We start from the raw sequence: 24,396 nt of genomic DNA, 5'->3' as shown, positions 1-24,396 counted from the left end.
ACAAAAGATCTCTACACTGAAAACTACAGCACTCTGAAAAAAGAAATCGAAGAGGATATAAAAAAATGGAAAGATATCCCCTGCTCCTGGGTAGGAAGAATCAACATAGTGAAAATGGCCATACTACCGAAACTGCTATATACATTCAATGCAATGCCAATTGAAATTCCAACACTATATTTCACAGAACTAGAAAAAAGAATCCAAAAATTCATTTGGAACCACAAGAGACCTAGAATAGCAAAAGCCATTATAGGCAACAGTCACATGGCACCAGGTGTAACAATTCCCAATTTGAAACTATACTACAAAGCCACTGTGATAAAATCAGCATGGTACTGGCAAAGAAATAGGCCTGAGGATCAATGGAACAGACTGGAAGACACAAAAACAAATGCAGATGTACTCAGCTACCTCATCTTCGACAAAGGAGCTCACCATCCTCAGTGGAGGAAAGATAGCCTCTTTAATAAATGGTGTTGGAAAAACTGGATATCAACCTGTCACAGATTAAAATTAGACCCTTATCTTTCGCCATGCACTAAATTAAAATCCAAATGGATTAAAGATCTAAATATTAAAACAGAAACATTAAACTTGCTGGAAAGTAAGTTAGGCAGAACTCTGGAAGACATTGGTATAGGAAAAGACTTTATGAACAAATCCTCAGTAGCACGGGAACTAGCAGAAAGAATCAACAACTGGGATCTCATCTTACTAAAAAGCTTCTGTACTTCAAAAGAAACCATTAGCAGAACTAAGAGACAATCTACAATGTGGGAAAAAATTTTTACCAGCTGTACCTCAGACAAAGGACTATTATCAAGGATATATAAAGAACTCAAAACAATCAGTCCCCCCAAATATAAAGACCCGATCCAAAAATGGGCATCCGAAATGAACAGACATTTCTCATACAAAGAAGTGAAAGCAGCAAGAAAATATATGAAAAAATGTTCCACATCACTGGTCATTCGAGAGATGCAGATGAAAACAACACTGAGATTCCACCTCACCCCACAAAGAATGGCTGCTATCAAGAAATCACACAATAACAAATGTTGGCGGGGTTGTGGGGAGAAAGGAACCCTCCTCCATTGTTGGTGGGAGTGCAGACTAGTGCAACCACTATGGAAATCAATATGGAGATACCTCAAAGAGCTTGGACTGGAGGTTCCATTTGACCCAGCCATCCCTCTGTTGGGTATCTTTCCAAGAGAACTAAAAGAATCATATCACAGAGAAGTATGTGCACCCATGTTTATAGCGGCACAGTTTGTAATAGCTAAATCTTGGAAACAACCTATTTGCCCATCCGTTGGAAACTGGATAAAGAAGTTGTGGTTTTTCTATAAAATGGAATATTACTCAGCCATAAAGAGCGAGAGAATAGATTCATTCATAGGAAAATGGATACATATTGAAGATATACTCCTAAGTGAAATAAATAAGTCCCACATGTGTAAATACCAAATAGTTTCCCTGGTGTGAATATTCTGCAACAATGCATAAGATTCTAATAAGATTACTGACATTTAGAAATGGGAGGAAAGGAGCTAAAGGTGTAGGGAAGGTGTGATACGTAGGGGAAGAACAAAAAGGGAAAAGAAAAAAATGTGAGAGAATGAAAAGATGAAAATAAAGTGTTTGTAGATGGGGAGGGGAGGAGGGGGTGAAGGGAGGGCAGAGGTAAGGGGAAAAAAATGAGAATCAAGACTTGCCATGTAAAGGTACATGATCCCAACAATGAATGTAACTGTACTGTATCCCTAAATGTACCAATAAACTCAATAAAAAAAAAATTCATTTCCACTTCGTAGGTAACCTTGCCCTCCTTTTCCACATACTCCACCCCATTACACTTCCTTCCTGTGGACTCTTTCCCTCACTTCCTGAATAAATTGGTTCTAAAAATACTTTTTTTAAAACTTAATTCAATGCTTACCAAGTTAAACGGCACCAAGACTCCTACATTTGGCTAAAGTGCCTGCAGTTGAACCAATTACATTGTACAGAGTATTCATTTTGTGTTTTACTTTCCTTTTGGGTTTTTTCACCCATTTAAAATCTTCTAGCTCCGTGTTTGGGTTTTAGTTAGATGAATCAGTTGTACAGATATTTCAAATGTTAACAAACTGGCTTAGACTAAAGGAATTAAAAAGAGCATCTTTAAAACCCAGTCAAAAATACAGAAATTACTGGGTTCAAGGCTTACATAAAATGTGCAAATAAGAACTTAAAATCTGGCATCATAAAGATTATTTATGGTCTCGGTTAATAGATATACGTATTTCTGTATACTACCTTGGGGTCCCTGTTCTATGGTGTCATATTTGTCACTTGTCCATCTTTGGGGCTAAGTAGCTGACACTTGCAACTCAAAAGAGAGGTTTGGTTGGCTTACAGTTTTGGAAACTTTAGTCCACAGTTGGCTGGCACCCAGGCTGAAATGGCGCTGCAGAAGGGCCTCGCACGGGAATGCTGCTCAACCCATGGAAGCCAAGAAGCAGAGAGAAAATGGAGGAGCCATGGACAAGAACATACCCTTCCGGGTTGAAGAGCCAGTGATGTAGCCCTCCTAGCAGGCCCCACCTCCTAGCGGTGCATCCAGCTACGAACTCAGTCAGCTAACTCAGTAATGAGCATGCCATGCCATTGTCTGGTCACCTTCCAACACAGTTTTTAGGGAGATATTTAATATCTAAACCACAATTTAATTTTCTTTCTTTCTTTCTTTCTTTCTTTCTTTCTTTCTTTCTTTCTTTCTTTCTTTCTTTCTTTCTTTCCTTCCATCCTTTCTCTCTCTCTCTCTCTCTCTCTCTCTCTCTCTCTCTCTCTCTTTCTTTCCTGTTTTTTTGACACAAGGTCTCACTATGAAGTTGTGTCTGAACTGGAACTCACTCACTATGTAGCCCAAACTGGTCTCGAACTCACAGGGATCCTCCTGCCTCAGCCTCCTGAGTGCTGAGATTACAGGCTTGCGCCACCCTCCCGGCTGCATCTTATTTAGATTGTCTCTACTTCCTGCCATTTCCACACTTTCTTCCTACTAGTTTACCTTCCCTTACCTCATCCTTAGCTCTCTTTTCCCTCATTCCTATGATGGACACATCCAATTTACCACTTACATTATGTCTCCATTCATAAATTGTTTAAGAACAATTTAGAAACTCTGTTTTTCTCCCTTTGGTTGCTCCCTGTATCAGCTTTGGTTCAGTTGGTAGGTTATGGAGGCTTTCTTTTTTTTTTTTTTTTTTTTTTTTCTTTTTTTTTTTTTTTTTTTTTTTTTTTTTTTTTTTTTTTTTTTTTTTTTGGCCTTGTTTTCTGTTTCTACTTTTTTTGTTTTTTTTTGTGCTGAGGTTTGCTGGTTGATTATAGTTGGTAACTTTGCTGCTAAGATGGAAATGTCAACTTTTCAGAGATATTTTCTGTGTGTGGCTCACCACTGGCTTTTGATGCTTTCCAAGGATCCAGCTTTCTCTATTTATTTGGGAGGGAATTGTGCAGCTTGTTTGGCCCAGTACCTAGTTCTGCAGTAATAGGCTGTAGTATTATTTTTGACTCCCAAACAATCCAGCTATAGCATACAGAGAAAATCATTGTTAGCAACAACTGTGTCATCTTGGCCATCATAGCAAAGTCAGCAACAACCACATTAAATATAAACTGAATACTGACAAACTCTAAGGACAAATCATGTACCACTCTTAACCAAAACAAAGAGATCTGTACTTTAGCAAAACTGCTAAGGCAAACAAGATATTGACTTACAGTAAACCAGACCACTGGTCTCTGCTGCCTTCAGGGACAAGACCTAAAGTAGACCCTAGGCTCAATGCTAACACCTTCAAGTCCAGCCCCCTCTGTAGGATACACCCACTGAACCTGGCCTCCCACCACAACAAGCAGGCTTGTCCATCCTGACCTAAACTTGAGCTACCCAGGGGTTTGCAAGGGATCTGTGTTTAGAACCCACCCTTCCCCTTCCTGTCTTTTGTGCTTGTTTCTCACCCAGTCTCTGTGGTTCACTCCAGTCTCGGAGTGACACTGTCCTCTTTCTCAGTCAAGTCTGTGAATTTGTATCATCTCTGTTTTCCTGTGTTGAGGGCAACCAAGGAAACCAAGGTCCAAAGCCAGCTGAGAATTGGCAATTTGATGTGCACAGTGACAGATGTAGGGGGTCATCCTCACATGGTCTGTAATTTTTATCTTTTCCCAATAAATTGTTTCCTTAACCAATAGATAGGACCTTCTTTGCCTCTTCTAGCTATATTTGGCTTAAAGTCTTGTCTGAAATAAGAGATGATCTGGCTTGTTTTTGTGGTTTCCTTGCATGGAATATTGCTTTCTATCCTTTGACTTTTAGTATCTGAGTTTCTTTGTACTAAATATGTTTCTTGTATACAGCATACCATGGGATCTCATTTTTTATTCATTCTCCCACTCTGTTTTTTGATTGGGAAATTGAGATCTTTGAGAGGTATTACTGATAGGTATTGACTTATTCCTGACATTGTCTTATTTTCCTATTGTTGATTTCCTATTTTTTTCTTCTACTAAACTGCTCATTCTACCTGGTGCCTTCATTCTATTGGACTTTTTCTGTTCTTGTTTTAAAATTCCAGCAGTCATACTATGGTGTAACATTGAAGAATTGTTTACTGACAAAGACTTGCCTTCTAGTTCTGACACTGTTCTCACATTGGTCACCTCTACTACCCATACTTTAATAGAATATTTATCTCCTGAATTTCTCTTTGAAACCTTCTTATAGAATCTGATTATTTTATGTATTGTTCTATATCCTTTCATTTAGCTTGTCTAGTCTTTCATTATTTTCTTCTGTAGATTCACTGAATGTTTTGATTATTAGGTCCATTATCTGTATAGTTGTATCTTTTTTGAAATCACCAATCACCTTATGATCTTTTTTATGGTTCTTGTTAATTTCCTCCAATCTTTATGAATAATTAAACAGTCTGGCTTTTGATTTCCTTCCCCTTAATGACCTGCACAAACTCCACTGTAGTGGAGTTGGGAATTTTTGCAGGCCTTTGGTGTTTTTGGCCTTCTCTTCCCATGTTTCTATTTTTGTTCTTGCTGAGGCTTGTTGGTTAATTATAGTAGATGGCATTTTCCTCGTATAGAGAACTCCTTAATTAGTGTCTATTGTGTAGTGATACACTTTGTACTTGACTAACTACAATCCTTTGCCTATATCCCAGAGTCCCACAACTTCCTTTATTTTTTGGTACCGGGGATCGAACTTGGGTCCCTGTACTTGCAAGGCAGACAGCAGAATCACTGAGCTAAATCCCCAGCCCAGCCTCCTTTTATTTGAGAGGGTAGGCTACAATGTATTTGGCTCAGCACCTCCTTTTCTTGAATGGCCCACAGTATTGTTAATGAATCCAAGGCAATCCAATTCTTGGCACAGAGAGAGCAATTGATATCAGCAACTGTGTCACCTTGGCTACAGTAATAAAACAGAAACAATAACTACAGAGATGATGACCAGAATAAAAGACATGCTTAGTGACTCTAGAGCTGATACAGATTAAAAAAAGAGGAGCTCAGGAGCATGATGGAAGCCATGAACATCCATCATAGAAAAGAAATAGAAATCATTTTTAAAGTATTAGGATAGGCTTCCCCCAAATTCTGAGCTACTCATTCTTTGGATGTTAAAATCCCTAGCTATAGCTCCCTTTTGGGGCACATGCCTGTAATGCCAGCCTTCTGGGAATCTAAAAGAGGAAGACAGCCAGTTTTAACCAAACCTTTGTTTAATAGCAAGGCCTTGTCTTAAAATTAAAAAAAAAATGGGATGGCTCAGTGTAAAAGCCTTTCTTCAATCAATAGTTAAACCAAACAAAAACAAAAGCAGAATTCTAATTTTGACTCCCCTCACTGCAACAAACTTTGTTTCTAAAATGAATTTCTAGGGGCTGGGGATTTCATTCAGTTTTTCTGCTACTTGCCTTGCAAGCACAAGTAAGGACCTGAGTTCTCTCCCCAGTATCACAATAAAATAAAATAAAATGAACCCCTATATCTTGATTTGTGAATCTACTCTTTATCTGAAAAAATAAACAGTAATATCTCTATTTGCAAACAATTTGGTCCCCAAACAAAAGCATTTGGCAAAATTTTGCTGCCTTCATAAACTCCATATTAAGTGGCAAACATGACCACTGCCATCTTCCCCATACAAACAAAAATTATAAAACAAAGTATTTGTGAACCAAGGTACTGCTACATATATTGTGACTTTGGGCTCACAGTCCTGAAGGTGAACTTTCAAGCATAATGAATATCTATATTTGTTTCCATGGCTTCCCATAGCAGTTTGTTTAGAACTATCCCTCCAGTGCAGTACTTTTAAACAGAGAGCTTGTCATTTTCCAGTGAAATTTATTCCCTTGCTTTTTCTTTACTTGTGTCTTCTCTTCTTTCTTCTATTTTTGTCTATTCTTACTTATAATAGTGTTCTGTAGAAGTTAAACCTATTTATGTTCAGTTAATAAATATCTCCTTACTAAGTGACCTTTTCAAAAACAATACTCAGATGATCTAGGATTTAGCTCAGTGTTTCCACCACCTGCCTTGAAAGGGCCAGTCCTGAGTTCAATCCCTGGTACCTAAAAAAAAAAAACACACACACACAAATGATTTCAGATTTCTGATTCCCATAGAAAATAGTTTAAATTGAATCAAATTTTATTTGGTATATTTCAGGTATTCCATTATATAGTTTAATATTAATGAAATAATGTATGACCAAGGATTCAGTTTGACCAGAAATACAATAATGAAGTGATTATATACTATGGAGAGAGCATAGAACAAGAGCAAGGAAATAAAACTTATTCATATTGAAGAAAAACTCATACATATTGACTGGAGATAAGCAAATTAAATTTATTCATATTGAAACTCATTCGAAATCAAACTGGGTGGAGATAATGGAGCCAGAGTTAGGAACTACCATTTGTTCTAATTCACTTAGAGACACTTGTTGCTAGGCAGCTAATTCTAGAATTTAAGTTAGCTACAACTGAAGGGGGATTTATTTGATTTTTGTCATGTGATGTCTCAAGTAAAAATCTTTTCATATATATAGCTATTAAAATAGTTCATCAAGGGGACTAGAACCAGAAAGATAATGGGACCCAACTATTCATATCTTGGTAAGTCATGTAAGTGTTTAATTCTTTAATAGAGGCAAAAATATTTATTAAGACTTCTGTGCACACACACACACACACACACACAAATGAAAGCAGTGATAGAGACTAAGGAACACTATAGAAATAGCAAGCACAGTGATGGGATTTGAAACTGAAGGCAATCAGGAAAGATAAGCCATCTGATGGCTCCATAAATTTGAGGAATAAGTGGGTGTCAAATGTGAACACAAGTTGTGGTTAACGTGAACATATAATATTTAGGATGCCGAGAGCTGCTAATAAAATTTAGGCCATTACAATAGGATGATGGCAAAATATGTTGAAAGATGAGTTGGAAGGTAAAATATAATGCAATTTGGGTGACATGTTGGTTGTGCACAGGGGTAAGATTCTTAGCAGAGAAAAATAGTAAGTCAGTCCCCAATATTTTGTGGCTAACCTGCTGATTTGAGCGGATAGAGTTAAGAGTAAGGAAGAAAGTAAGTGATGGTACAATGCAGTGGAAATGACACTGCTTCTTCGAACTAATTATAACCCACTATTTAGTAGACACGACATAAGGGAATGCTGAGAGTAGAAAGCTTCCTGTGCTAGGCTTCACAACGATGGGTAAAATGTTACATGAGGTAGGGATATAGAGTTCTCCTTAAGAAGAGTGGGTAGAGAAGAAAAGATTGTTGCTGCTCATAAAAGGAAGATTCTGTAATCGTCATCATAATGATCCTGAGTAGAATAAGTCAAAGAATGTAGAATCAAGTAAAAGAAAAACTAAGGAGTCATGTTTCCTGAGTCTAGGAGAGATGAATGATTACACTGATTAGAGAGATGAGAGAGTCTTACATGATTCATTTTATATTACCTATTGTGGTATATTGTATTTCATTGATGCACTTTACATCTTGTTGAATTCACTCTTCATTATTGTTTTTCCTTGGCCAGGCCAGTAATGCTTAATCTCCCTTTTTGAATAATCTCATTAGTTCAATGTTTTGATGAAGTTTGTGGAAACTCTCACTAGCATAATAAAAATAAGGATTTTATGTGAAATATTAGATGCAATTTTACAAATTCATAAGATATACCTTTGCCTCAAACACAGTGCCTAAATATATGTTCCAAATCATGAACATATTTAGACAGGTATCATTTACTTGATTTTGCCAAGTAGAGAGCATGATGTCTGAATAATACAAATACAGTTTTATTAATATTTCATTCCTGTACTCACCAAGTCAGAATCTCTGACCTAGTTTATGGTAGCAGTCAATTTTTGTTTTTCACATTAGTGTTATGGCTTTTTGATATTTGCATTTGTATCAGTCAGCTTTTCCAGACACAATAAACAACATCAACAACTTAAAAGAGGAAGCATTCAGTTTAACTAAGGGTTTGGGGGGATTCTGATCTTAGGTGGGTCCAAGCCAGCACCATCATGGCAGAAGGGCGTGGCAGAGCAAAGTCTCTCTGTTTGGGGCAACTGGGGAGCAGGGCTGGGGAACACCATCAAAGAGAAATAATGGGACGGGCACCATATATAACAGGCAAACCCACATCTCCATGACCCACTCAGACACATCTGGGAATGCGTTCCTCTCATCTACTAAGCATTTCTTTATCCAGTGAATCTGGCATATCTGGCGTAATAGTCACAACAATTTTATATGACAGATATAGGTACATGTATGTATTTTATTTATAACAATCTTGAATGTTGTTGTCAGAAATTAGCCTATAATCTTAATCACACCTGAATTGTTGATGACATCAGGCTATACTAGAAGTGTAAGTAGGATCCACATTGTATAACTGACAGCGTGAAATAGGAAGAAAGGGGCTAAAGGTGTAGGGGAAGTGGGAAGAGTAAGAGAAAGGAAATAAGGCAAAAATATGAAAAAAAGGAAAAAAACGGAAACAAAGTCTTTGTAAATAGGGGAGAGGGGAGGGAATGAAGGGAGGGAAGGGATATGGGGAAAAATGAGAACCAAATCTGTCATGTAAAGGTACAAGATCCCAATGATAAATGTAACTGTACTGTATACTTAAAAATTATCAATAAACTCAATGAAAAAAAAAAGAAACCTACTTGCACCAAATATTCTGTTGGTATTCACTCAATTCTTTTACATCTCTGAAAGTAAAATTATTATTTTCCTAGGAAGGTTGAATTTCCTTCCCATTTAGTCTGTCCAGGGGATTAAACATGCTTTATTTCTTAAGCATAGATGGAATATAAGAACATTCAAATAATATCTCTCTATCAATGTGACTCATATTTTGTCTTATTGAATGAAGGTATTCATGACAGAGGATATTAAGCATTTTGAAGTATTAATGATCCTTTGATACTTGCAAGTTTGTCAGGATTAGATGAAGGACCAGGAAGGGTTTTTTTTTTTCTACCTTGAGTTACATATTGAGGACCATGAGAAAATATAATATATGTGAACAGTTTTTAATGTATTTCTCCTGGTCAATATTACTAGGCAATTTCTTATTTGAAATAGAAAATGTTAATTGTTTATATCTTTAACCCATTGTATATAAACCAAAATTCTTCCATCACAACAAAATATGTTTGTTTCTTTAATGACACTATTATTTTAAATATTATTCATGGAATATTTATACACATACATATATTTTGACAACTGTAAAGAGCCCTTGCATACATCTAGGTTCAGTAGTGACCAACCTGTGGAGGTGGCTATTTTGCATACCAGTATCAGACCCTCCATCAGAAATACTGAAAAGAAAATTTAATGCACTCGATTAATTCATACTTTGAGCCAAACGCTAACCCATTTGAACTAATGTCTTTTTCTCCACACTGGCCTGATCACACTGAAACTCTTATCTCTGTCCTTATGGTTGTTTTTATTTTTAGTTGCTGTTCGGATGAATTGGCTATACCAGAAGACAGACCATTAAATGTCAGTGCTACATAAAACTATATCAAAAAGATGAGACAGCCAAACTAGGCTACATGTGCTCTCACCCTTCATTTAAGAATAGAAATGGATGAGACCTTGGGACATATGAAGGTCATTCTCCTGCTACTCTGGATTTGGGTGTTTTCCTTTTTGCTTACCTGGCCCCACAGTGGTCACAGCCAATACTTCAATCCTCCAGAAGTGGTAAAACTCTTAAGGATAATTGGCACTTCTAGAGGCACGAAGGCTACAAACTGGGTCTCTTATAGCCTACATCTTAATGGCCGGAGACACATTATCCACATGAAGGTAAAGAAGCTTTTAATGGACAAACACCTCTCTGTGTTCACCTACTCAGACCAGGGTGCTCTCCAAGAGGACCAAACTTTTATTCCAAACAATTGCTACTATCATGGGTATGTCGAAGGTGATCCCACGTCTTTAGTTGCTCTTAGCACCTGTTTTGGTGGTTTTCGAGGAATGCTACACATAAATAACACATCTTATGAAATCAAGCCCCAAAATCATTCTATCACATTTGAACATTTGGCATATAAGATGTACCCTGAGGAGACCAAATCACAGCCCTTTAGATGTAGACTAAGAGAAGAAGACACAGAAAAGGGATGGCAAATGAAACTTAAAGAGAATAATCATTCTGCTCTTAGGCAAAGTTCCTATAAAGGGTGGTATGTCCACCAGTGGTATAGTGAAGTTGGTTTTGTGGTAGACAAGGGACGATTCCTTTTTAGACAAAGTAATGTCTCACAAGTTAATATGGATATAATATCATGTGTAAATTTAGTAGATTCCTATTTTAAAACAATGGGTGTTAATATAGTAATCATGGCAGTTGAGATCTGGACTGACCAAAACCCCATTTCAGCAAACAATATAGAAGAGATGCGAGAATCATTTTGTTCATGGAAAAACCGAGGCTTTCATCAACGTGTGCCTAATGACGCTACAAATCTTGTCTTTAAACAAGATATTTGTGGTAACTCTATTTGCAGTGCAACTCAGATGGGGATATGTTCTGCAGTTAAGAATTGCGGAGTGGAGTGTCATACGGATGACAACCTGCTTCAGTTTGCAACAACTACAGCTCATGTGCTCGGTCACCTTATGGGTTTCACACATACCTCTCAGTATTGTGCATGTGGGGAAGACAGATGCATCATGGACAGTAGTGTCCAGATTGCACATGCGTTCAGCAACTGCAGTTATGCCGCACTTATGCAGACTGTTCTGGCAAGTGGAAAGTGTATGTACAATAAACCTCAGAAGACATTCAAATACACATTCTGTGGGAATAATGTGGTTGAAGAGGGAGAAGTTTGTGATTGTGGTACCACCAAATCATGTGCAAATGACTCATGTTGTTTAGAAAACTGTGTTCTGAGTCAAGGTTCTGTTTGTGCTTCGGGGCTTTGCTGCAAAGGCTGCCAATTCCAAGCATCTGGCACAGTATGTAGAGAACAGGTCAATGAATGTGATCTGCCAGAGTGGTGTGATGGAAATTCAGCTCTGTGTCCAGAAGATGTGTATGTGGAAGATGGGCTTCCTTGCCTGGGCAAGGGCTTCTGCTATGAAAGGCGATGTAATAACCGCAATTACCAATGTAAGGCAATATTTGGTGAGGATGCCAAGAATGCACAGTTGGGTTGCTATGAAGAAATGAACATGCGAGGTGACCGCTTTGGTCACTGTCGTAGAGGAAAACAGACATACATAGCATGCAATGACTCAGATTATCTGTGTGGTAGAATTCAGTGTGATAATGTACCAAAACTTCCCGAGTTGAGGGATCATGACACTCTCATTTGGACTCATTTGAATCCTCTGACCTGCTGGAGTATTGACTACCATTTTGGGATGAGCACACCTGACATTGGGGCAGTGTATAACGGTACAGAGTGTGGTGCTGGAAAGTTTTGCATCGAAGGGAAGTGTATTTCGATACCTATTTGGATTAATGCTTGTTTACCTGATGCCTGCCATGGGAGAGGCATCTGCAACAATAAACATCACTGCCACTGCGACTATGACTGGGCCCCTCCCACCTGTGAGGTCGGCGGCGATGGAGGTAGCGTTGACAGTGGCCCACCTCCGGCGAAAAAAAGGACCTATGCTTTCAATGTGTTGCAGAAAAAGGGTCCTCAACTAGTGCTTTTTACTAGCATTTTGGCTTTGATTTTGTTTTTATTAATTTTGCTTTTGCTTTTACACAAAAAGCTACGAAAGAAAGATGAGGAAAATGTTCCAGCTCCACCTGAGGCAGAAAAACAAGCTCCACCGGAGGAAGCAGGGCAAAAAGTCCAAGCTCCACCCGGGGAAGCAGGGCAGAATGTTCAAGCTACATCTGGGGAAGCAGCACAAAATGTCCAAGCTCCACCCGGGGAAACAGCACAAAATGTCCAAGCTCCACCCGGGGAAGCAAGGAAAAAAGCCAGCTCTCCAGCCGGGGGAGCAACCCCAAAGGTTCAATAAACAGAAGAAATAATGGCACAAAATTACAATTTTCAAAAATAAATTAAATCCCAATAAAATTTCCCATGTATTAATTTTTAGTGTTCTGGCAATAGAAATATCATAGTATATGTCACAGACCACTGAGAAAAATCTCGGCTGTATCTTATATTTTAGGATGTAAATATTAGCCAGCCCATAAATGAAGATAAGGCATGGCAGTGTCATAGGTTTCACTGTTTTAGGAAATTTTAGGTGTTTACTTTACCCAGAGAAAATCTCTTTGTATTTATCAAGCAAAAGCACAACTCCTAAAGGGAGTGTGTGTGCTCGCGCACTCGCGTGTGTGTGTTTTAATTTGGTACCTCGCAATCCCAAACCTCTTTCTTCCAGTTTTGACTTTGCTGAATATACTGGAGACAGGAAACTTGCACATTGCATCTTTTTGACTCATTGCTTCCTGCCAAAAGGGGAGCTACAGGCAGACTGGAAGGGAACCATCTGAGATCCGTTTTTGTCAGTGTTGCCTCAAGAAGTGCTTTCCCCTAGCACAGCTGAATTTTTAAGACTATACATTGTTGGTATCATTAAAGAAAAACATTAACACAAATTAAATTTAATAATTTTATGTGAGCAAGAATTAAGTGGCGTTTGGACTTCACTCAGGACCAGAACAGGTTTAGAGATCTCCTCTGGGGACATTCGCAGACTAAAAAATCAGACGGATGGAAATAACTAGGTGTTGCCAGAAATAACTGGGTGTTGCTTTATCTGCGTATAGCATGATGAGGTTTCTGCCTTATATGGACAGGTTAGGAATAGTAGCAGGTTGAGATGGATTGGATTCCACTTGTGTTTGGCTGGGACTCAGCTATTTGTTCCAAGAATATATTCAAGTGAGTTTGTAGTTTGTTGATATTTCTGCTTTGATTGCAGTTTGCTATAAATCTAGGTACATTTAGTACAGCATTTACCTTTATGTGCAGTTGAAATTTCTGTGGATTTAGTTTCCCACAGTCAATAAGAGTTTGGAAATTATTAAGTGGAAGATTGTGGGAATAAGTTTTAAATTTCTCTTTCTCTTGCACAGCATGGTGAGATCTCTTACCATCAGGTTCTGTCATTTCCAGTATGTAAATCATCATACATCCACTGTATCCCTGCTGTGTAAGGCATCTGAAAGTTATTCTTTTAATTAACATATCAGTTATGAAAATTACTGTCATGGAATTGCAATGATAATTTTGAAAGAACACTGTTTTTAATAGAGCTTGAATAACATCTCATAGGGAAAAAGAGAAAGACCACATCCAAATAAATTTTATATATGACATTCTTATAATTCTTGTATTTTACTATTGTTCTGCTATTCTGAATATATTGTTAAAGTTTATGTCTGCCAGCATTTATTCTTTTATATGTCTATATCTCTCCTACCGCATTTATTAGAGTTAAGAATTTTATATGATTTGATTATGTGATATTCATTTTTATATTTGATTTTTATGCTCTTTGTGGCTAAAGTGTTTTTTCCTCACATATTTAATAACAGTATTTATTCACATAGTACTATGCTTTCTGTATAGGGTGTGGGCCCAATGCAGTGTTCAATATCTTTCTTTATATCTTTCCTGATAAGTGCTTTCATTACTTACCTATAGTTTGTTATCACCTAAACATTTTAATAATAGTAAGAAAAAAATAACCATCACATTAAGAAATATAAATATACGAATTTGTTTTATTTTACTTATTTCTATTTTGATATTCTTTCTTTCAAAATGTAGGGCCAATATAGCTACCTTATATGATTTGTCTTCTTCTGGAAGTACTTGTTTATTTCTTGTCTGATACATCTGTTATCAGTGAATATCTTCTCTTTAAATAGAAGAATGAGAACATTTGCCCTCCATTTGTCCAAGATAAAATTGTGGGTCTAGGACTCTAAATTAAAAGAATTTGTTTTTTTCCATTAGCCCTTGAAAGATGGATTTGATATTACCTATTTGCATCATTTTGTGAGATAAGGTGAGTGTAAGTCCTACTGTCATTTTTTCTGAAAGTTCGCTGTACCTTACCAGCCTGCTTCCTTCAAGAATGCTATTGGTCTCTTTTCCCATCTTATTTTAATAATAGTGTTTCTTTGATGTATATGTGCACACAAACACATGTGTGTGTGCCTGGATGTGCAAACATATGCCTGTATGTGTAGTTGTTTACGATACCCAATTATTTCTCAGTTTCCTGAAATGGATTATTTTCTATCATTAAATTTGGATAATTTTTAACATGTCCCTTCTCTTCCTCATTCCTTGACCTTACTATTTCTTTTACACAAAACTTATTTTCAGGAAATTGTCTTATATGTTTCCTGAATGATCTTCCATGTCCTGACCTTTCTCACTTTTTATACTTCAGTTTTCATTTTTAACTTTTTCCTGTTTACCTATGTTGAAGTTCACTTATTAATTTATAAATTGCCTTAATGTGATAATTTCTGGTAATATGCTTGTGTCTTTCAAAAAATTTTCTGCCTTTTAAAATATCCTTAGAGTTTTCATCTCTATTTCTGAAGTAGTTCATGTTGACTCAGATGTCTTCTTTTCTAATACAGTTTTATTGGTGCATTTTAGGTGTACAATACAGTCACATTCGTCATCGGGATCTTGTACCTTTACATAACGCATCTTGGGTCTCCTTTCTTCCCCATTCCCCTGTCCTCCCTACACTCCTTCCAACCTTCCCTATTTTCAAAGATGTTGCTTCCGTCTTTTCCTTTTTTCTTATTTTTTCTTTTCCCTTCTTACCTTTTTCTTTCCCCTCCCACTTCCCCTATACCTTTAGACATTTTCTTTCTAATACACAATACCAATTATACATTTGGATCCTTATTTCCACTTTTAGTTTATCACAGCAGAGAAACTATATAGTATTTACACATGTGTGTCCTATTAATTTCACTTAAGAGTATGTCCTCAATGTGTATCCACTTAGCTACAAATGTCTCTAGCTTCTTATTCTTTATGTCTGAGGAGTATTGCATTTTATAGAAAATAAAACACATCTTCTTTGTCCAGTCTCCAGTAGATGGGCAATTGAGCCGTTTCCAAGTTTTAGCTATTACAAATTGTCCTACTATAAACATGGGGGCACATATATCTCTGGGGTATGATTCTTTTAATTTTTTGGGAAGATACCCAGCAGAGGGAGAGCTGGGTAGATTTGGACTTCTAATCCTAGTTATTTAAGGTGTCTCCATATTGATTTCCACAGTGGTTGCACCAGTCTGCACTCCCACCAACAATGGAGAAGGGTTCCTTTCTCCACACACCCTCACCAGCATCTGATATTGCTTGATTTCTCCATAGCAGCCATCCTTTCTGGGATGAGGTGGAATAACAGTGTTGTTTTGCATTTGCATCTCTTGAATGATCAGTGATGTTGAACATTTTTTTCATATATTTATTGGCTGCTTTTACTTCTTTGTCTGAGGAATGTCTGTTTATTTCAGATGCACGTTTTTGTATTAGGTCTTTATATTTGCGGGGCTTGATTTTTAAAAAATTGTTTATATATTCCAGTTAGCAATCCTTTTTCTGAGGAACAGCTGGTAAAAATTCTTTCCCACATTATAGGTTGTCTCTTAGCTCTGTTGGTGGTTTCTCTTGCACTGCAGAAACTTTTTAATAAGATGATATCCCAGTTGTTGATTCTTTATGCAAGTTCCTGTGCTACTGGAAATATTAAAAACATTTAGAAGACTAAGTGTAGTGGCTCACTCCTATAACCACAGCACTCAGGAGGCTGAGGCAGGAGAGTCACTGTGAGTTCTAGGCCAGTCTGGCCTGCAGAGTGAGATCCTGTCTCAGAAAAAATAATTAGAGAAATACACCAAGTATCTTATAAACTCAAGCCTATCAAGACAAGAGGAGATAACTTAGCATGCCAAGAGAGCTTACAGTAAAGATATTCAACCCTTCCCCAAGAAAAAAATATTATAGACCCACAATTCTATATACTGTAAAATTATTCTTCAAGACTGACATAGAAATAAAGACCTTCCATAACAAACAAAACCTAAAGAAATTCATAACTAGTATTGAAGAAAACATTTAATGGAATTCTAGGCAGAGACAAGGAGGCAAGCTGCAACAAATAGCCCAATGGAAAGTACACATCTAATTGAGAAAGTAATTAAACAAAAGAAAAAAATCTCAAAAGAATCAACATTGGAAAAATACTGCAATGAAAAGATTCAGTAAATAACTAAAAGTAATAACTTTCAATGTTGATAGACTTAACATGCAGACACCCTTTACCATTGTCAATCTACATGTTACAGTGACTACAAGTTTTATGGGCTCTGGCAAAAAAATGGAAAATTTGTATATATATGTATTTGTATATGTATGTGTGTATACACACACACACACACACACACACACACACACACCCTTATTTACATGAATCTTTGACCATGTTCACTGTGATAGCAATTTTTTCAAAGAGAAATTACGTATGAATGCTAAATTATCATGATGACTACACACATTTTGAATATTCTACAATCCAAAACACAACCCTTTTTTTGGCTTTTTCCACCTCTACCAAACAGAAAACAAGCTAAAGGAGTGCATATGTGTGAAGAGATTAGAAGCCTGCATATATGAATTCTAATTTAATTTTCATGCCCATATAAGTATCTAAGGATTCCTGGATTTACTTGGGGCTTTAATATGAAATACAAAAATTCACTTTGTGAAAGGAAAGACATATGCTAGGCTCACTAGTAGTTTTTTTTTAATCTTTACTTTGAAGTGAACATTTTGGCTTTAGTTATTCACTGAACTGGAGTAAACAACTTCACACTGAATCCAGGTACTAGAGCAAAAGCAGGTGAGATATTTTTCTTTTCCTGTCCAAGAGCTCTTTATGCTTTTATATTTCAAAATTTATGTTTTCATATTTGCATGTAAATATAATAAACATTTAAACATTCTACCAATTCACAATCATAGTCAATACTGTATAAAACTGAAAAAAATAGATATTTAATTTGGTGAAAAAGCAAACATATTGCTTTAGTTATATTTCCACAGATATTCTCTGGAAACGTCAACTTCAAAAAGCATGTCAAATTCTCACCTTGAAAAAAAAACTTGTAAAGAACTGACATTAATAGAATTCATGATATAAAAGTGAAAATGGACTTTCAGCTTTGCTGCTCAGAAGATTTCTCACAGATGACATCGTTGATTCAGATAAAGCAGAATAGACATTAATCCCTTGTCTTGCACTCACCTTGCCTGTTCCTTCCAGAACCAGCTGTGTTGGATGAAAGTATAAACATACAGGAGATGTAGAAAAGAATTGCGTAAAGTCAAAAAACAGGAACTTGCCTATAGAGTATAAATAAGAGCATTGCACTAATTCTAGCATTTAGGAGATTCCATAGTTACAAAAGCCAGAGTCCTCTTCTCAGCACTAAGACACGATCCTTGTGCAATAAGCAGTTTGTACTTTAAGAGACACTAGGTAGTCACTGCATCCCTAGTTGTGATAGCTGCTCTCCACTGCAAGCCCTATGGTGTTACCTCCCAATATACCCTTGAGTACCCTCTACTTTGTATAAGAATTAGTTTACTTGTCTAGGAACAGATAAAAATGATGGCATGTTATTTCTCTGCTGAGTTTATGAAAGACAAATGTTTACCAGGGGCATCTTCTCTGTGTCATTAAACCCTGACTATATAGGAAGGAAGCTTCTAAACTATATGAAGCCCCACTTAGAGGCCAGTGTGATGAGCCGAAGCTTTCAGCCAACATGAGCTTAACCTAGCCCAGGTAGTGTGGCCGGCGCACCTGGTCATGTTACACAACCTCAGCTTAGCTCTCAAATATCCTATGAAAAGTCCAAAGCCAGAAAAAAATTTAATATTGCATGGTCAAATATATTAAAAATATATAAGGGAGATCTTCATCTTCAAAATATATTCCTCATCATTTTCTCTGCAGCAGCTAATTCATAATTATAATTCCAAACAGTTCCACTTCATAAATTAGCCTCTAGATAAAGCTCTGGACCAGTCAGGTTGGTCTTCCCCATAGAAGACAGAGAACAAGATTTTTCAGCTTTCACATTTTGGTGAAAGGTAAGGATGTTCAGAGTTTGTGGGAAATGGTTTTACCTGATCAAGAGAGAGAAGAAGAAAAATTATAATAGATAACTTTCCTGCCCAAATAGCAGCTTTTGTAACCCAGGATCAGTTAGTTATTCTACAGGGCAGACTCACGTCAATCTTACTGTTTCTTGGTACAAAGAATACTTATATATCTTATTTCTAAATTGTGCCTTCCAACTTCCCAAAATGTATTCTTGCCTTTATGGGCTATGACCACAGATGAATGAGCAACTCTTATCTTTTAGATGAAAAGTATTCATGTGTTCAAAGCTGGAGATTTTTGAAGGTAGTTAGATCATAAAGGATAAATCCATTGATGAGTTCATAGGTGAGTAGGCTATTAGGAGGTGGGGCCCAGTTGAAGTGTCATCAGGGTTATGTCTCTGAATGTATTCTGTCCTCATTCCTTCCCCCTCTTTCTCTTCTTCCTGCTCTTTGCTTCCTGGCTGCCACGGGTTTAAGAGCTTTTCTTTACCATGCCCTTTCACCATGGTGTTTCTCCTTTGTGGCCAGCCAACTATGAACTGAAGCTTCTGAAACCATGAGCCAAAACTAACTAAATAAATAAAACCAAAAACCCTTTGCTCCCTTAAATTGAGTATGTCTGGGATTTCATCCATAATATAGTAGGTAAATACCACACATTAAAAAATAATTCCATACACATTAAAAACCTGAAATTTTCATGCAAAATTGGGGTGAAAATTTACTTGGATACGCCTATTTGAATTATAGCTCTTATGTAATTCTTTCTGACATTTTATTCCATTGGAAAATTTTAAACGCAAATAGAAGCATGTAAAAAAGAAATGTGACTTTAAAAGTGTTCTTTTACCAAATGAAAAGGATGTTCTGGAAAGCTTAATTGTCAGCTTACTTGGCTAGGGAACAACCTCGTAGGGAATTAGTAAAGCACACTTCTGGGTGTGTTGGGTGGGTCACGTGGAATGACCTCTTCGTTTCTCGCTCCTTCCTCTTTGGCAGCGTTCCCATGCCCTACTTCCCAGTCACTCTGGCAGCTTTGTTTCACTGCACCCATACACAATGATTTCCTGCATTGGAATGGACTAGCCATGGACTGATTCTTCTGAAATGGTGAATCAAATCACCCATATTAAATTATAGCTGCCAGGTGTGTGATGCCAACAACAGGAAAATAAACTAACACAGAGCATGAGTTCAGCTAGAACCTAATAAAAGCTGATCTCATAGGATAAGAGAAGAGAATGGTGGTAACCAGAGATAGGGAAGTTAGGGAGCAAAGAGGGAAGGGAGATATTGATCAATGGGTATAAAATTTACATTTAAATAGAAGGAATAACGTGCTATGCTGTTGTACAGTTAGATAGCTATACGTAATAATTCACTATATATTTTAATTCACTGAAGAACTTTGAATATTCTCCCCAGGAAGAACCATAAATATTTTAGGTAGTAGATTTGCTACACATAGTAATATGTAGCAATATCATTACATAATGTATAGATATATTAAAATATACCATGGTCATCCAAAAGAATGGATGATTACCGTGTTCATTTAAAACAAAATAAAAATTTAAAGATTAAAAATTAATTTAGAAGATATTTTTAAAAGTATGATTTGCTTACACTGAATTTTCTAGTTTCTAGTTTGATAGTTATTTTGGTTTTCTGGCAACAGCTGCTTGCTTTATTTGAAAACTTTATCATACTCAAAAGCAATATGTAGATAAATCATATATTATTAATTAAATGTATTTTAAATGAATGTCATATTCAACTATTTTAATTTATTAATTGCAATTGTTAAATATATAAGGCAGGAATAATTTACTCGAGTGAGAGAAAAGCAAGAAAATGAAAAGAAGACACCAACTGATAAAAATCTGAAAGTGAAACAGTGACAGCTATTTCAGGGCAAAGACTCTACAGCATGAACCATTAACAGCTCTCAGTTGTTTGAAGACAAGCCAAGAAGGTTTCCAAAGGTACTCTGTGGTGGTAAAATCCCAGTTGTGTGCACTTGCCTAAGGGGAAGGAAGGAAGAAATGTTAAATGCTTTGCCTGTCAGATCTCTTGTTGTCTGAGGAAGTGTAAAGAAAGAACGAGTTGGGGTGGGGGGCTGGAGATTTGGCTCAGTGGTTCCACTACCTGCTTTGCAAACGCAAGGGCCTGAGTTCCATTCCTAGTACCAAAAAAAAAAAAAAAAAAAAAAAAAAAAAAAAAAAAAAAAAAAAAAGAAGAAAGAAAAGAAAGAAAGGACAGGGAGAGGAAAGAAAAATGCTTTTAAGAAGCAATAGGCTTTGCTTATAAAAATTTTCTGTCTACCTAGAATAGGGAGAGACAGAGCTGAGGACAAGCTCAGACAGAATAAGGTTTCAGCTTGCACATCACTAAGAGAACAAACTGGGAGGGGCTGGGGAAAGGAAAGGAAAAATATGAGAAAAAGAAAAAAATAGAAACAAAGCCTTTGTAAATAGGGAGGGATGGAGTGGTTGAAGGAAGGCGGGGAATGGGGAAAAAAATAAGAACGAAGATATATCATGTAAAGGTAGAGAGTCCCAATGATGAATGTCATCATATTGTATACCTAAAAGGTACCAATAAACTTAATGAATAAAATAAATAAATGTAATAAAATGGAGATAAAAATAAAATTTTAAAAAGGAGAACAAAGTTAAATAAAATAAACACAAGATGATGAAATAGTTTTACTTGAAAAGTTAAATGAACTGAAAGATAACTTTCAGACTCAACCATTGTAAAGATGTGCATCTTGACACCTAAAGAATATTTTAGGGTGTTAGAGATTATTATCAATTATTTACAGTCCATTGAGACTTCAAAATATAATCATACAGAATAAAAGTCCTTCCCGTTAATAGTTGAAAATCAATAAATTCATTTTAAATTTAATTATAAATATATAAATGTCATATACATAAATAAATACTATTGAATAATCATAGAAGAAAGTCAGGAAAAAGTGTATGTCACTATGGTGTTAAAATATAGAAACATTGGTGAAAATTGAATTGAATGTAATTTTTAAAATTATATATCAAAAAAAAAATTAGTGAGCACCAAACCATTGAAAAATCATGGTGAAAGTATTATTTTCCAATATGTAACCTTTTGGTTAGCAAATTGACTTAGTATAAAAATATTTTAAATACAATATATTAGTGACAGTTACATTTTAAAATATATTTGCACACAAATGTCGATAAGCATCCACCATGTTTATACAAAATAAAAACTTCCATCTATAATGAGAAATAACAGAAATATATCTCCCTACAACTCAGATATTGTCTAAATCATAGCACAATATATATTTGTTTGATGATTATGTCTTACTCTGTAATAAATGTATAAATAATTTCTCCTATAACCTAAGATTTCTACGGGGTATTAGAATTTAAAAGAAAAATAAGACATTATTCTTACCCCAAAGAAACACAAAGTCCAAAGATAAACCCAAAGCACACTGCTATGTATTCAAACATTTATGTTGATAATGATTAAAATGTTAGGGATGGAAAAAATTATATTTGTTTCATTTAGTTTTGGCTAGAAAATATAAATAAAGTTAGAAAGAGTGAGCATTACTATTTAATTAAAAATGTTGAACAACATATTGAGGATATACTCCTAAGTGAAATAAATAAGTCACACATGTATAAATACTGAATAGTTTCTCTGGTGTGAAAAGCTATAATAGTACACAAGATCCTAATGAGATAATTGACAATGTGAAATAGGAAGAAAAGGGCTAAAGGTGTAGGGTAAATGGGAAGGGTAGGGGAAAGGTAATAAGGGAAAAGAAAAAATATGACAAAATGAAAAAATGGAAATAAAGTGTTTGTAAATGGGGAGGGGAGAAAGGGGTGAAGGGAGGGCAGGGGTATGCGGAAAAAAATGAGAACCAAGACCTCTCTTGTAAAGGTACAAGATCCCAATAATGAATGTATTTGTACTGTATACCGAAAATGTACCAATAAACTCAATAAAAGAAAAGAAAATAATGAACAACAGAAGTCTCTTCATTTTTTGTTCGTATTTTGTGGCACTGGGGATTGTACCCAAGTTCTACTCACAAGCTACTTCTACAGTCATTTTCATTTTTTATTTTGAGATAGGATTTCATTCAGTTGCTAAATTGCAATTACCCAGGCTGGATTCAAATTTGTAATCCTCCTGTCTCAACCTCTCAGAATGCTAGGATTATAAGAGTGCACCACCACACTTGGCAATTTTCTCTTTAATACAATAAGTCCTGAACCAGCTGTTATGTACTATTAGACAAAGAAAAATTGAAGAATAATTTGCATATTAGCCACATAATAGAGTGGTTAAAGGTACTTGTTTCACTTTTGCATCTCAAATTTACATTTCTGAATTTGTTGATGATGAAATCAAAAAACTTTTCTTTAATGACTTCTTTAAATAGCTCTAAGAAATTTGCAGTAGTCATCCTGATATTGTAATCATGTGATCACAATCAATAACATTTTGTTAATGAATTTATACTTAGTTGAAAAGACATACTGTTAAAACAATGGACATAAATACTGCATGAAAACCTGAGTTGAGTATATGATCTGCATATGAAAAGTATCCCGGTCTGATATTTAAATTCCTAGCACCTAAACTGAATCTACTTGTATTAAACTCCAATCAGGCTATCACCAGATTTCCAATATTCCATATTTTCATGGAATTTTACCTGGAGCTCTTGATGTTTATATACCTCAAGTATTATCGAGAAACTGCCTCTTACCTCCATTAAATATCATTTTAATCCAAATTCACAAGTTTATGGAGTATATGGTGAAATGACAAAACACAGAAGGAAAAAATAAGTAACTACTGAGAATTGGGGAGTCCAAAGAATATTTTATATATCAAAGATAACAATGATATAATCAAGGTTTTCCAAAACAGTCTTTCCTGGAAATATTTCAGCCCACTTTCTCCCATTAAAATCATTCTTGTAATTATCAAATCATGTAAACAATTTTAGTGCAAGTATTATCACCATATGGCAACCAGTGATGGGCCAACATAGATGCTAACTCTCAAATAAGAAAATGGAAGATGAATGCATTTCCACCTTGGAAAGGAGTTCATCACAAGGGAGGAAAGCATAGTGTCAATTGTTTGAGAAATTGATCATACGTGTGAGGCTTTGGGGTGATGTTTATATCCAAACCTATAGGTCAAAAAAAAATACCATCTATGTAAAATGAAAAGATCCCTCACATATCTACATATTTAAAAAATCAATATTCACAATAATATTATATTCAGTCATTTACTCTTGCATTTAACATATATTTAATTAATTTGTATTTAGAATACGCCAGATGCGGGAAATAAATTCATAAGGAAAACAGATAAACACAATACTGTCATGGAAATCTGAGTACAATGGAATGCTGTGTTTCAAATTATTTTTCTCCAAAATTCATATGTTGAAACTTGAAATCATGATACCTCTTATGCTACCTTATTTGTAAATAGGACCTATAAAGATGTGATTAAATTACAATGATGTCACAAGGGTATGCTCTTATCCCTTCAAAATGGTGTGTTTAATAAGAGGAAAGTTCCACACAGAAATAGATGTAAGAATATGTA

The 24,396-nt window shown here is 35.9% G+C and overlaps 1 protein-coding gene across 1 annotated transcript; it reads left to right on the top strand.

Annotated features, from left to right (window-relative positions):
• The first annotated feature begins 7,042 nt into the window (after window positions 1-7,042).
• LOC104866009 (disintegrin and metalloproteinase domain-containing protein 21) lies at window positions 7,043-12,656 on the top strand. The gene is made up of 2 exons (XM_010629815.1): window positions 7,043-7,190; window positions 10,075-12,656. Exon 2 carries the CDS (start codon window positions 10,205-10,207, stop codon window positions 12,608-12,610), a length of 2,406 nt encoding a protein of 801 aa, XP_010628117.1. The 5' UTR covers window positions 7,043-7,190; window positions 10,075-10,204; the 3' UTR covers window positions 12,611-12,656.
• Window positions 12,657-24,396: the final 11,740 nt, after the last annotated feature.

Source organism: Fukomys damarensis, unplaced genomic scaffold (genome assembly GCF_012274545.1).
Source record: "Fukomys damarensis isolate Sample0158 unplaced genomic scaffold, DMR_v1.0_HiC HiC_scaffold_18, whole genome shotgun sequence".
NCBI classification, from domain to species: domain Eukaryota; kingdom Metazoa; phylum Chordata; class Mammalia; order Rodentia; family Bathyergidae; genus Fukomys; species Fukomys damarensis.
This window is presented reverse-complemented; position numbering and strand designations above follow the sequence as displayed.

What these genes read in the sequence shown, in the direction of transcription:
- LOC104866009 (XM_010629815.1), top strand. Translation starts at nt 10,205, where the DNA reads ATGGATGAGACCTTGGGACATATGAAGGTCATTCTCCTGCTACTCTGG.